Source organism: Zychaea mexicana (assembly GCF_025766255.1).
Source record: "Zychaea mexicana strain RSA 1403 chromosome Unknown BDB00scaffold_128, whole genome shotgun sequence".
NCBI classification, from domain to species: domain Eukaryota; kingdom Fungi; phylum Mucoromycota; class Mucoromycetes; order Mucorales; family Lichtheimiaceae; genus Zychaea; species Zychaea mexicana.
The window spans coordinates 38212-52589 of NW_026516791.1; the positions used below are offsets into that span (position 1 = coordinate 38212).

Genomic DNA, 14378 nt, shown 5'->3' on the forward strand with positions numbered 1-14378 from the left:
TTCGAATGCTGCCCGACTTACTGTGCTCTGATCTGTTTGTGTTGTTTGTCGGCATTAATCCTGTCCTCGATAGTAGTGCCAGTGGCCATTTTTACGAAGGACGCTCGAACCATTTTTGGCATTGTTTAAATGCTACTGGTGAGGGGCTTTCTGCTGTAGATTGTGATTTTTGTTATTCCTTTTGTTGACGGATCCGTTTCAGACTTAGTGTCCTACAGAGTTTCTCCCAAAGATGATTCTAAGCTACCGCGCGACTTTGTTTGGGTTTTACGAATATCTGTCGCAGACCGACAAGGACGGCAAAAGAGTTGCACGATAATGAAATTGTTGAAGGCTTAGAGGTGCTCAAGTTGAAAATCGAAAGATACCAGCCAGCTTTCGTGTGTTTTCTCGGCATCGACATGTACAAGAAATACATAAAGAAACGTACCATTACTCCCGGACTTCAGAAGGAAAAGTGTCGTTGGGGTGCCAGGGAACACGATGTGATAAGATTTTTTGTTATGCCGAGTACTAGTGCACGAGTTGTTGCTTTTCAGCGGGACGACAAAGTTAAGCTGTTCCAAGAACTGTCCAAGGAAGTAGAGTTATTCCGCGTGGCTACGTATCTGTTAACGAGCTAAGCTGACCAGTGACACTTGACCTTACGGTGAAACATTGAATTCATTCCTCTTTTATGGTGCAACCGATTTTAAATAGACAAAATTTTTAGATTTTTTTGGAATCTATCTAGTCAATGGGAACAAAAAAAATCAAAAAACCAATTCACAAGTCTAATAGAGTGACATATGTAGTTTAAAACTTGTGTTTTAGATTCTTTTTAAAAGTTGATCTCGAGGAGCAGATAGCATTTGAAGTTGGGGACTTTTGGGGACTTTAAGCAGGGAAGGCTGAAATTTTGTTATATTTTCAAAGACCGTTAAGCCGTTTGTGTCACCTAAAATATCAGCAATGTTACACAAGCTTCATGGTATTCTGATATACATAGCTAATTATATTCATGATTGTTCCTTGTTCTTCCTCTGCCTTCTTTTGTATCATTTATCATGCCTAAACGTAAAGGAAAAGCTACTGCTGCTATGAAAAAGGCGCGCTTAAATGGAAAATTTGCTCCTGAGGTTAGATTATATATGCTGTACTACACATCATCATTTGCTGATTAGATATATTCATTATATGTAGAGTGTCGTTACTATCGTAGCTACAGTACCTGATGTACCTGAACCTGAAAGTGTCCCAGCTATGGCTGCAGAAAATACCATCGAAGAGGTTAATCAGCTGGATGACGTGCAGTCATCCATTTTGACCTATGAAGAAGATGTCGACGATTGGATGCTGTGTGGCTTTTCAGAAGATGAACTGAAGGAAATTTTGTGGCGTAGTCTTCTCTCTTGGAAGCCCAACAGTGACAGCTATCTTAGAAGCTCGCATAGGAGAGGTGCATTGAGAGAAATACAAACCATGATAGTTTAAATGCTGATTTAAGCAAAATTTGTATGTAGGCACTTCGGTTATGTCAGTCTGGCGAAAGGAAAAAGATGATAAGGAAACCAAAAAAATCGCAAAAACGTGTCATTGGATGACGGACTTCTACTCTCTTACTGCTACTACAACACCTTCAGTTGCTGGCGATAGCTCCGACTCCACACCGGATCCAACAATCATTGCGGCGCCAACATTGTCAAAAAGTCAGCAAGAACTCGAGCTAATTGTCGAACATATGCCAGCTCTATCAAAAAAAATTAAGCGCGTCTCTAATTCCAAGTCGGAAATAGGTGGTTTGAAAGCCTATGAATCCCTTCGCTTATTAAGTATTTCCAAGTACTTTGAGTGCCGCCAAAATGGCATGAAGAAAGGTGAAGCATGCATGCAAGTAGCAACGACGCTTTGGCAAGGTGGCTCTATTTACCGCAGCTGTGCAATTGGCCATTGGACAAAGACGTATCTCGCTTTGAACGGTCACTTACCATCGCACCGTCAAGGAAAGCATGCCAAGCGCAAATCATTTTTGAGCGACGAGGATGTGAAAAAAGCATGTATTGCTTTCTGGAAGAAGACCAAGCCAGAGCTGCGCTCAGCTGCTTTGTTGAAAAGTGAGCTGCAAAATCGAATAATTCCAGAAACACTTGGAGTACAAGGATCTGTAGCTGAAGATACGATTTTGAACCATTTGCATGCATGGGGCTACAGATATAAGCGCTACACGAAAAATGTGAGTAGAAGGAATAGGCAGCAATGATGATGTATAATTACGTCAAATATTGACTAATCCTTATAACCCCATAATAAGATTTACTATGACGGACATGAAAGACCTGACGTTGTAGCATACCGCATTGAATGGGCAAAAAGAATGTTGGATTACTGAAAGCTGATGATTCAGTATACAGGTGATGATATGGAACTAGAGATCATGCCAGATCTAATAAACAGACGTCTCCGCCATGTCCTCGTCACTCACGATGAATCCACCTTCTATTCAAATGATGCCAAGGCTGATATTTGGGTTGAAGAAGGAGATACGGTGCTGCGAAAAAAGGGTTTAGGAGGCTCGATCATGGTCAGCGATTTTCTTTGCGAGTGCCATGGTCCAATGCGCCTTGATCCTGGATTTGCCGAACAGCACAATATTCCATTTGAAGCCCGAGAATATTTCAAGGCCGGTAAAAATAACGAAGGATATTGGAAGAATGAGCATATGCTCGAACAGTTAACAAAAAAGGCATTGCCGATTTTCGAGGCACTCCACCCTAGTTGCATTGGTATGTCATGCAGAAGGAAGTTATCTTCAAAATGACTTAAATGTATGCAATTGTTAGGTGTCTTCTGTTTTGACCAAAGCTCAAACCACAATGCCTATGCTGCAAACGCCTTGCGCCCAAGCCGGATGATCCTCAAGGACCAAAAGGTAGAAGACTTGAAGTACCCATTCAAAGCTCAAGGTTACACTTTGAATGAGAATGGATCAGCAAAGCTCTACGACTTTTACTACGAGGACAAGCAGTATACAAGACGCCGTAACGGAGCCCGCTATAAGCAAAGATACTTCAAAGGGATTCAAACGGTAAGATTAAACCATCACAATTTTTCATAAAGTGGGTAAGTACTCAGAACATATACTCTACAAAACATGATATTATAGATTTTGAAAGAAAGGGGCAAATGGCCTGAAGGTAGAGTACGTGCAAGTTGTGGCGCTGAATCAGCAACTAATGTTCAATGTTGTGCTCGCCATATTCTTGCAAACGAGCCTGATTTTAAAAATCAGAAATCCGCTCTAGAGGAAGCTGTGAAAAAAAGACATCACAAGTTTGAGCTCTATCCAAAATTCCATTGCGAGACCAACTTCATAGAACGCTATTGGGGCAGAGCAAAGCGTGAAGTACGTTTGCAGTACGACTATTCTTATAGATCGCTTGAGCGACGTCTTCCAGGAATTCTAAATTCTGTTTCTTTGCCAATGATCCGGCGCTTCGCTGCCAAATCATGGCTTTATATAGAGATTTATGCTGGAGGGAATGTTGATGGCCGCGAAGTAGATGAGCTTTACAAAAAAGCAAAAACTGTCTTCACCTCCCATCGTCGCCCTAGTCGCATGTAATAATTTCCTTTTATAGTAGCGGGATTTCAAATCAAAATTTTGTTATAAATTTTCATTTTTGTCTATTTAAAATCGGTTGCACCATAGACTATCAATAAAAAAAATCGACATAAAAAAAAGCCCTAGCCGCAGTGTTATGAAGACCGCGACTGGGGCATTAATGGGTTTCTGTGTTAGCTAAGCTTAGACCTGTCTGCTTTGGACTTGGTGAGAAATGTCTGCATGGTCCGGATAAACGGTTTGCCGTGATAAAGGGCGAAAAAAAAAGCCCCAGTCGCAGTCCAATGTGTCCGCCAAATTTCCTTTTTCTTTACTATCTACTTTTACTCTATTTTTTGTTCTGTACGATGCCTGAGCTTGACCTTCAAGACATAGCCGAGGAAATAAAAATTATACTCAACGATAATGGGGTATCTTTAAAAACGGACAATAAGAAGATCTATTTGCAGCGGGACGACGAAATCTTTGAATTACCACACGCAACTCCTCACAACACACCACTACCCGCAGCCGTAGGCGCCACAACACCAGACGAATCACACCAAGTCGACTTAAACCGTAAAGCACGAAAAAGACAAAAGACGACACCATCATCATCAACTAAAAAAGCATCAAGCGCAAAAACAGTGTCCAAAAAACAGAAACGGCTATTGCAACGGTTTAGTGAAGCACGGTCGCAGTTCTTACAAAAGGACATACCTACACGTGTTACGTCAATTGAAACGGAGCGCAACAAATATCACAATACAGTTCAACAAAGAACCGAAACAGCTTTAATTTCAGTTACAAACATGCAGGAAGTATCAGAACCAGGAATGTCGACAGATTATCAAAAAATTGCAGACGACGTCCTGGCAGAGCTTCGTGTCATTCAATACTGCATTCACATCGCGCAAGTGGCCGCCATCCATACCAACTTTGCAATGCTCAACCTGCACCAGCTCAACGTTGTGTTGGACAACGTCAGCAGCACACGGATTCGATATGCAGACGCATACGATTAAGTTATTAAATATTGGCTGGACGAAATTAAACAACAGCTGCCCGACCGCAAAGAAATAGCCAAGTACTTCCGCATGGGTGAAAGAATTTCACAGATAATAGACGTCACCCACAAGGACTTCATTTACAGCACGGCTATTGTAGACAGCAAGATCTTAGTACAAATGAACTCAGAAGTATTTGCAATCTATCTCGAATCCGTCAAAGAAATAGTGTCCTACTATTAGTTGTCTAGCTGTTAGTTGTTTATTGATTTTGTTATAGTTAATAAGCCTGTCCTAACTGGTATAGCCATTAATGGCCGATACAAGTTTAATCAGAATCATTACTATATTCATCTTCACTTCCATTTTCATGTATATATATCTGACTATATTCAATGATTAACATCTACATTTGCTCTTGACACATTTGCATACTATAATCCCTATTTGTTTCTTTTGCTTTTATTAAATCAATATAATAAACTGGTCCCTCCGCTTCGCTTCTGGACGATGTGAGCCCCTCCGCTTCGCTGCGTGTCAGCATCTGTCCTCCAGGGACCAGTTTACTGGGGCTCTGCCCCAGACCCCAGGTGGGGGGCAAAGCCCCCCTACCGCCCCCCAAGTGTTCTTCAAATGCTGAAAATATGTTCTCAAAGTATTCTGCTTAAAAGTGATGTCGAAAACAGTTGTGGAAATTGTTTTTATTGTTTAGTTAAAAAAAAAGGATGCCGTCACTGCTTTGAAAAATGCCCAAAGTTAATACGTCATACACAGTAAGAATATTTGTATCATTTTACCATGTCAACGCTAATTACCCGAGTTAATGCATTCCGTACTCTCAGATGATTCATGCCCAACACATCGGCAATCCTCGCAAATAATGAGGTGGTCGTGCAATTCGATGTACACCTCGCAACTGAACAGATCGTGTTCAGTTTCTTCGCAAAATTTACACGTTAGAATTTTCAAAGGTGGAATTCTCTTGCTCTTGAAATGGGTCTTGGACATTTTGTTGAGATGGAAAACTTTGGACATTATGAAAGATGCGATGGTTACACGCTCAATCAAGCTCGCTCTACTTACTAAAGCAAAAACCGAAACCCAATTCATTGTTACGGTCTGGAGATGCTTTTGCTAATATGATATTGATGATCATATTTACATCCCCCCCAACACCCCCTCTAAACCCGAACCCCAACCTAATTATATTGTATTTTAGAATCAAAAAACAGGGCGACAGATGATGCTTGACAGTGGAATAGAAAGAAATAGATGGATAATAATAATAATGGAAATAACAGAAAAAAAAGAAATCTATATTGTGATGATGGGTAGAGCAGCGTAAAGCTTTACTCGTCGGTGCTAGTGGGTTGTGTGTGTTGTGATGGTTGTGATGGTTGTGTTTGCGGTTGTGGAGGAGGATTTAGAAGCACCTCATGGTAGACAATGTTGATAGTGGAAGCTGTATCGAGGTCAGTAATGTTTTGAAGGTCGGTAATGTTTTGAAGGTCGATGGCAATGTGGATGTTATTTGGGTTGGTGGCACGGGAAAGTGCAACATACAGTTGACCATGCACAAACACAGGTTCTTGAAGGCGAATGCCAACATATTCTAATGTTTGGCCTTGCGCTTTGTGAATGGTCATTGCGAAGGCCGGGCGGACAGGGAATTGACAGCGCGAAAGGATGAAAGGATAATCACCCTCAGCAGTACACATATGGATGCGAGGGAGATAATGCACTTGCCCTACATGGCCTTGATCGATTCGCTTAACAGCAATCGAATGGTCGAGAAGACGGGTGACAAAAACGTTTGTGCCGTTGCACAGACCTGCATCAGGATTGATGTTGCGCAAAAGCACCAATGGCATACCCACTTTGAGCTGCAGAATGTGGGATGGAAGTCCACTGGCACTCAAACTGTTGAGGAATTCAACAGGATAGTTGGCTCGAGCATAGTCAGGGTCATCCGCATCGACAATTCGATTAGTAGAGTTATACTCTCTGCCTTCGCCAGGGAAAAGCGTGTACGCTGTTTCATTAATGTCGTCAACGTCAACGTTTTTAGCGGCTAAAATAGCGCGGCCATGGTAGTGCTCTGGTTGCGGATGAAAAGCTCGAATGGATGGATACACGACATCAATAAGTGACATAGTGTCACTTGCATCCATACGCCATTCTGCAGGAATCTGAACAGCTTCAGTATAAGGTGGCTGCCCATCACTAATTGCAAGGAGGGTATCAGCAAATGCAGCGGCATCAGGGCCAGCCTGACGCACGCGCATATTGACAGTGAGGTGCAAGACCTAGACATAATTCTCCCAAAAGGTAGCTGAACAGATGGTCTCGCTTACTATCTCTGAACGTGTACCCCTCTTGACAACAGGAAGCACTTGACGGAAATCGCCACCAAACACCACGACCTTGCCACCAAAAGGAATCTGTCCATATACTGGATCAATGGCGCCCATGATGTCACGCAATGACCGGTCGACAGCCTCAAAATTGTGCTTACTGCACATAACAGCCTCATCCCAAATAATGAGAGAGGCTTGTTGTACCAGATATGCATGTGGCCCACCAAGACGAAGGTTACATGTCGTATCAGCATCAGCGTTTATGGGAATCTTAAAACGACTGTGCGCGGTACGGCCACCAGGAAGCAGAATTACAGCAAAACCCGATGTAGCAATAGGCAGTGCTATTTCACCCCGCGATCGGACACAGCTCAACAGCGTTTTAAACAACTGCGATTTGCCAGTACCACCGGCTCCATTCACAAAGAAAACGCGAGAGAAGTAGTGTGGAGTGAAAACATCCATTGCATTAGTGATAGCATCATATGCAGCTCGCTGTTCGTCGTTGAGAGTAGGCAGCAGCGTTTGCAGGATGCGATTCTGCTCATTCACCTCATATTCACGACCTTCAAGGAGTGCCAGACCTTCAAGGCGTGGTAGCAGATCCAGCTCGGTCACAAAGGTCTGCGGCAACGACGGAAACTCGGAGAGATGATGACCGGTGACCTGCAACCAGGTCTCAATGTCACCAAGGGTGCGCTGGTAGATCTGTTTGAGTTGTTGCTCAGACAATTCGGCTTCATTGGGAATAGAGAGCGTCCTGCGCATCTCAAAGAAGTAGTCGTCTGCCATACGCTCGCGATAGGTGGTCCACAGCGATGCTGGGTCAGTAGGAGAGCAGTTCGTCAGAATATAGACAAAAAGCTGTCTAATTGCTGCAGCTGATGGGGCAACCTGGACAACCTCAGCCATACAGCGATCCCATTCCTCGTCGGACTCCAGAAGGCCACGGGCAACAGCAGCTTCCTGGAACGTCGCATATGTTGTTCCCTCATACTGCCTCAGAGAAACAAAACCAGTGGGAGCACAGACAGACAGCAGAAGGAGGCGAAGGCAATATAATTCCATGTTCGAGAGGGAAGCATGGAATATACGCGTAACAACATTTTGGATGGGAGGGTTGGTGCGAGGATTCCAACGGCGATTTCTGTTGTCCTAGGTGTAGTGGCATGGGATCTCTGAGTAAAGATACTCTTCTGTTGCACGATTTTCGCTGTAAAGGCGGAAAAAGGCAAGAAGCTTGGTGCCGGATTCTGCCGCGTCACGCGCTACACGAACTTCCTGTGGTGTCATATCGTCACGTAGATTGACAATCTATTCGCCCGGTAAGTGAAGGTCCAAACGTACGACTGTTGGATAGTGCATATGCACATCAAACTCGAACGTACGATGGATAGCCTCGCACGGACCAATGTATCGAGCGTTTTGGAATTGCTCTACTTCATTGACCGGCTCAGCAGCGGCATTATCGGTGGTGGTGGTGGCGGCGACGCGTGTTGTTTCTATTTGCGCTCGGTCGGTGCCCTTGGTGATGTATTTGCACAAATACTTGATGGCGCGGTTGGATGTGCAAATTTCAACGTTAATGTGTGCATCGTACTTGTGGCTAAGGTAGGGGTTGTACGGCACAACATGTCGGTTGTCGGCGAGAAAGTTGGAAGTAGGGAAGAGGTGGCAGTTTTGTTGATTTTCACGGCGTCGGTAGATGGGATATCCATCTCAGTTGACGCGTGTCTCGTTGTTAAATGGTTTTAGATAGCCTTGTGAGCACCGGTTATCCTTCATGCACACAGCATTGGTGCCTGGACCACATGGGCCGTGTATCATGCACGCTGTCACCGTGCGATACAACTGTGGTTGTGTGATGGAATTCAGAAACTCAGCAGATACAAATTGGTCGTAGTTGGTGGGGTTGCGTGGACGGTCTTCTTGCTCTAAAATGACCAGGATATGGACGTGCGGCAAACCACGCTTCTGGAACTCGACAGTTGCCAAGTATCCAGCGACTTGACCAAAGCATTTCGACTCCTTGATATCCTTGAGCAACTGGGTGAGTTTGAGGTGAAACACCCGAGTTGCAATATCCAGTCGGTCGTATGCTTGCTGGCTAGGAAGAAGCTCCGCAACGATTTCAGGCCATCTTGGATTGCAAGTAAACGTAACGAAAAGCGTTGGGTTACCCCGCTAGCGAACGATTGCTAACCCATCCTGTAGCATCTGCTTCATGTAGCGAGGGCCACCTGTAAACGACGCTGGCAAAATGACTGCACGACCAATTTGCCTGGGATCGACGTTATCACCAACACCACTATACAACTCAGCACGTATCGTTCGTTGGTGGGTGAGGATGAAGTTAAGGCGGGAAAATTCGATACGTGCGTAGTTGTCAACCACCATCTGCTGGAAGAGACGCCCATAGTAGTGCAGGAACGATTCGCGGTCGCCATTACGGATCATGAGCAGGTACGTGCAATGCTCACGCAGCGTCACTTGGATTGTGTCGTGCGACACCGATTCGCAAGTCAAACCTTGGAACCATCCATTGTCACCAAATGGAAACATCAGGACATAGTGGAGCGGCATATACGATGCGTACAAGGAGCTGATACGACGAAGACCTTCTGCACGATCGTGAATGACGAAGTCATGCTCCCGTGCAGTGCCATCCACAGTACGTTCTACCACCATTGCTGCTACTTCAGGGTAACCCTGTTGATCGTAGCGACGGCCCAAGTCGCTTTGACGAATTACAGCCTGAAGTGTTCCAAGTGGCTGATCACCGTGGGTTTCGACAGCAGAAACGAATGTGCGCGCCAAAGGATTGTGCATCTCCATTACACCTTGCAGCATTTCGATCGTCTCGCGGAGGAGCCTAGAATACAAAGTCGTACGTCTCGCCAATTGCTCCTGTGTATCTGCGAAATAGATCTGCGAATAGTTCGCTTACGCCTGGTTATCCGGTCTTAGCGCACCAACAGCATGATACAATGTGCCATTGATACGGTAAGTGGGTACGCCGCCTGCACCACTTGCTAAGACAGGATCGACGTTGCCACCAAGAATGGATGCAAATGCAAACATACTGTTATATGCCCTGATGTTGGTATAGAAGTTGACACTAACGGGATCATTACTGTTACGATTCGTTAGGAGGTCACGGAGAGGAACAGGAGGAGTGCGAGGAATTGGCAGCTGGATCTTTCCAGAAAGGCAGCAGAGACTAAAGCGAGGATTGCGTATAGATGATATCGTGAGCTTTTCATCCAACCACATTAGTGTACCACAATACGGACAAACAGTATCCATACGTGGCAACACATGACGATGGAAGGAGTCGCCGGCAGTATAGCATACGTTTGGCCCAAAAACGTCTTCTGGATCGAAGGGGACTACACGTGCAATGCGGTATTGAGCCCCATGCTCATGCTCGACATTGCTTAGGTTAAATGGACAGAGGTGGTGGGTGCAGCGTGTGTGCGTTGGTGCCTAGTAATTGGAGCAACGCGTAACTGGTGGGGTGGCAGTAACAGCAGCAGGCGTTGCTGGAGGAGGATTGGCGGCAGGTGTAGGTGGAGGAGACGGAGAGTTGGTAGCGACGACAGGAGGCGGCTGAGCGTTGACAGTGGTAGGTGGTGCTGGCAGAGGAGGAGCGGATGGTTGAGCATTGACGGCAGCAACGGTGGCAGCTGGTGGAGAAGGAGAAGTAGGAAGTACAGCAACTGTAGTTCTATCAGCAAAAATATTATTATACCAAACTGATCAATTCAGGTAAAATACCTTGGTTGCGAGGGTTAAGGGGGCAAAGCCCGTAGGAACGTCTTTGGTGGGTGGTTGAGCCACAGACGCAAGTTCTCAAAGTAGCAGGAGCGGTGGGGTCTTCAAAAACAATCTACATACCGATTTCTCAAAGTAAACAGACTGCAGTAATACAAATATAAATATATATAGACTCGCAAAACATATATTACCTATTCTACGACGAACATTGCAAGAATGAGCTGGGCATGGTCCATTGTCGACATTTGAACCACAGTTACAGTTTTGATGAGTAGTAGATTGCTTCAACACCCCAACAAAAAAAATTAGTTATCATAGTGATTTAAGCTTTTTGCAACAAATTTCAAGAAAATGCCTTAAATATTGTTGGCGGTTGATTAAGTCAAGTAACACACCTCTTGAGAACTCATTGTACTATTGAATACTTGAAAGCACAGTAATAATTGTTTTGAAAGACAACAATGGAATATGCACACGTTCCTGACAGTGAAAAAACACAAACAAAAAATATGTTGCTATTTCCAAATCTGGTTTTTACGCTGGGATTGAAAAGCTGTTTTACTGAGGAATTGCCTACAGGATGACCATATTTGGATTTTACGCTGGGATTGAAATCGTAAGGACCATGCTCTATTTAATAGAAGATATCTAAAGTATGAATTGAAAAACCTTTTATACTTATATTTTTTCTTGTCAAGTTTTAAAATAAGGTTATCAATAAAAGTACAATTATAAGTATCATTTAATTTATCCATACAGGGCTTACATGTAATCATACACATATATTCTCCCCTACCCGTTTCACATTCATCATTATCTGAATCACCCTATGAGGCGTCTGCACCAGAGGTGTCATCTAACATTGCATCAGAAATATGAGGATTGCTGAGAATTTGAATTTTCAGCATATGTTTCTTTTGTCTATGTATTTGAAATATGAGGAATTTCAAATTGCTGAGAATTTAAATTTTCGGCAACTATTTCTTTTGGAGGTAATGTATCGGGATTATCATAGTATTTCTCATATTTATGTAATTTTTCCTTTAGTTTTATATTTTCCTTTAATGTTTTCTCTTTACTTTTTTTAACAGAAATAATATCTCTTTCATTATTCGCTTTATTTAAATTATTTTTAGATGTCTCTTTTTGTTTTTTTGATGCTTTACGTTTTATTAATAATTTATTCTTTTTAATATTATAATTTATATCATATTTTTCATAAATTGTTTCTTCAGCAAATTCTTTAATGTTTATACTATTATTATTTAAAAATATACTTAATTTATTGGTATCAAGGACGATTTTGTCATTGTTGAATGTGATTGTGTTGTTCATGTTTAATATTATGAGGTGTTATTTCTATATAATAAAAAAATTCAATTTTTATTTTTTTAAAAATTTTTAAATATATGCATGTTAAGATATACATAATTTAATTTTATAAAAATTATTTTGGTTACACCAACTTATTATGGCTATTCGTCCAATAAATACCAATAAATCAGAGCATAATCATTATAACCTCAACCGGTCCCCCTACTGTATCGAGATCAGAACCTTCACTGGCTTCAACCATTTCTGTTTCTTACTGTTGCATGATAGGAGGCGTTGGTCGTACAGGTTGACTACTATTTCTTGTGTTAAACCTTATGTTTCTGGTTCTTGCTGTTGGGTGACAGGAGGTGTTGATCATACAAGCTGACTACCGTCTCTTCTGTTAAAACCTTGCGTAGTAGGAGACCAAATAATAAAATTGTCGCTCATGATAATAAAAGATAAACGAAGTTGATGTGATAAAATAAGAAAGGGATAGATTTCGGTGATAATTAGCATTTACTACTTCTTTATCCTGCCTATTTATATGGCCTGACATTCGGTAGGCATTTATAATATGGAAAGTATTCATTTTATGCTGTTTTGACAGTTAATCGTCTTTTTTTGTTCAATATCTCTTACTACTACTTGGAGATGTAGATGAAAATAGTAATAGCATGGTCCGAACGCCCGCAAAATTGCTCTCAAAATGTCCATATGGACTATCACAATTTTGGTAATACCTTACTTCTAAATCAGGACCCCATCCAGACGGCCGTTCGCCCTTTTTGAGAACACCCTAAAAAACACCTATATACTTTTTTCCCTCTTCTTCCATATTAGTCATTCCAGTCCTTTTTTCTCCTCTTCTTCCATATAAAGCAACATTGGGCTACTAAGCTTTCTTTGCTCATTTTTTTCGCTCTATTCATTGTCATCTTTACCTGCTTTCTAAACATGCTCCTTGACATGCTATTTCCATTTTACACTTTTTTTTACTAATGTTTTCATCTCTAAATGATCTTAATTCTCTTTAATAGCTCTTTCAAAATGCCTATCGACCGCCAGCTCTTCATCACTCTCCACAAAGTCACCGTCAACGCTAGGTTTACTTATAACTTAGATAGAACATGAACCATTAAAACTAATATCCTATTCACTATTCCCCAACGCCACTCTCAAGCCCACCTTGGAAGCCATTTTGGAGGCAATAGATCGTGGTAAGCACAAGTAACTGTGAACTACAGAATTATCACATACTTATATAGTCATATTAGTCCCAGTTGAAACTACCAAATAGACCTTTAGAGCTTACTTGGCAGATCTGGACGATCTGATGCAAATAGAGGCTGATTGTGAAGCTCTGGTCCAACAGCAACAACAACAAGAACAAGAAGACGTAGAAGAAGAAGACGTCAAAGAAGAAGTCGTCTACTTGACTCCTACTGAAGATGAAGCATAAGCATTTTTAATACTTAAAATGATCATTTCCTTACTAAAATTAAATAATATGTAGCTCTGACATCGAGGAACTCCAACCCTAGGAAGCAGCAATGCGTGAGGACCCCTTTTACCGCAATTTTTGGTCCACAAGTAACCAACTAGCTAAAGGTAACCCTTCTTTATCCCATTATTTCTCAGTCTATTAATATTCCTTCATCCAAGTATAGTCTACAAGAAGTTCCATACTTTGGCTACCCCTAAACATGGTGCTCCTCTCACTTCGGTCATCCTCGAGCTTAATACCACTACGGTTGCTACTGCATCAGCTTGTTGCATTCATAGAAACGAAGATATAGAAGGCATCAACTTTTTTAGTTATATCCGTAACTACAACGAGCAGCAACCAGAGCAAATTATCAACCACGCAATCAGTGGAACCCCCTTTGAAGCTTTGGACCAAAAATTAATCAAGTCCATCCGAGCTATCTTGTGTGCATACTTGCATTACAAGAAAGGTGGTAGCCTTAATCAACTTGGCTACAAGAGAAAGCTGAATGAATTGGCTAAAGGTACTTCCCAAATACAAACTTACACAAATTATTTCTAATTCCTCTTTTCCTAGTTGGATTGCCAAGATCTGCTAAGCCAAGCTATACAATAACTGTTGGTTATCATATGCTGGCTTTCTACAAGCAAGCTGGCGCCTAGCCAATCCTCTTTTCAGACAAGTTCAACTAGCCTTTCTTCCTCTCCGTACGTAACCTTTTTCTTTCTCACCCTGCTTTTTTACTAACATACTTTCTTTAGTTCTCCTCGGACAACTAGGCTTATTTGGAGGCAAATGACTTTTCTCCTTTGCGTCCTTTAATCACACCAATAATTCCTACAATGAACTACTTG

The 14378-nt window shown here is 42.3% G+C and overlaps 3 protein-coding genes across 3 annotated transcripts; all 3 read left to right on the forward strand.

The window, feature by feature from the left end:
* Positions 1 to 3948: 3948 nt before the first annotated feature.
* On the forward strand, positions 3949 to 4605 carry BDB00DRAFT_878188 (uncharacterized protein; the record flags this gene model as incomplete). Its single annotated transcript, XM_053127708.1, has 1 exon — positions 3949 to 4605. The coding sequence occupies one exon, from the start codon at positions 3949 to 3951 to the stop codon at positions 4603 to 4605; it is 657 nt and encodes a 218-aa protein (XP_052973995.1).
* An 8480-nt stretch (positions 4606 to 13085) lies between these two features.
* On the forward strand, positions 13086 to 13497 carry BDB00DRAFT_878190 (uncharacterized protein; the record flags this gene model as incomplete). The annotated part of the gene is made up of 2 exons (XM_053127709.1): positions 13086 to 13141; positions 13344 to 13497. 2 exons carry the CDS (start codon positions 13086 to 13088, stop codon positions 13495 to 13497), a joined length of 210 nt encoding a protein of 69 aa, XP_052973996.1.
* Positions 13498 to 13588: 91 nt separating this feature from the next.
* BDB00DRAFT_792445 (uncharacterized protein) lies at positions 13589 to 14186 on the forward strand (the record flags this gene model as incomplete). Its single annotated transcript, XM_053121117.1, has 3 exons — positions 13589 to 13646; positions 13706 to 14047; positions 14101 to 14186. 3 exons carry the CDS (start codon positions 13589 to 13591, stop codon positions 14184 to 14186), a joined length of 486 nt encoding a protein of 161 aa, XP_052973997.1.
* Positions 14187 to 14378: the final 192 nt, after the last annotated feature.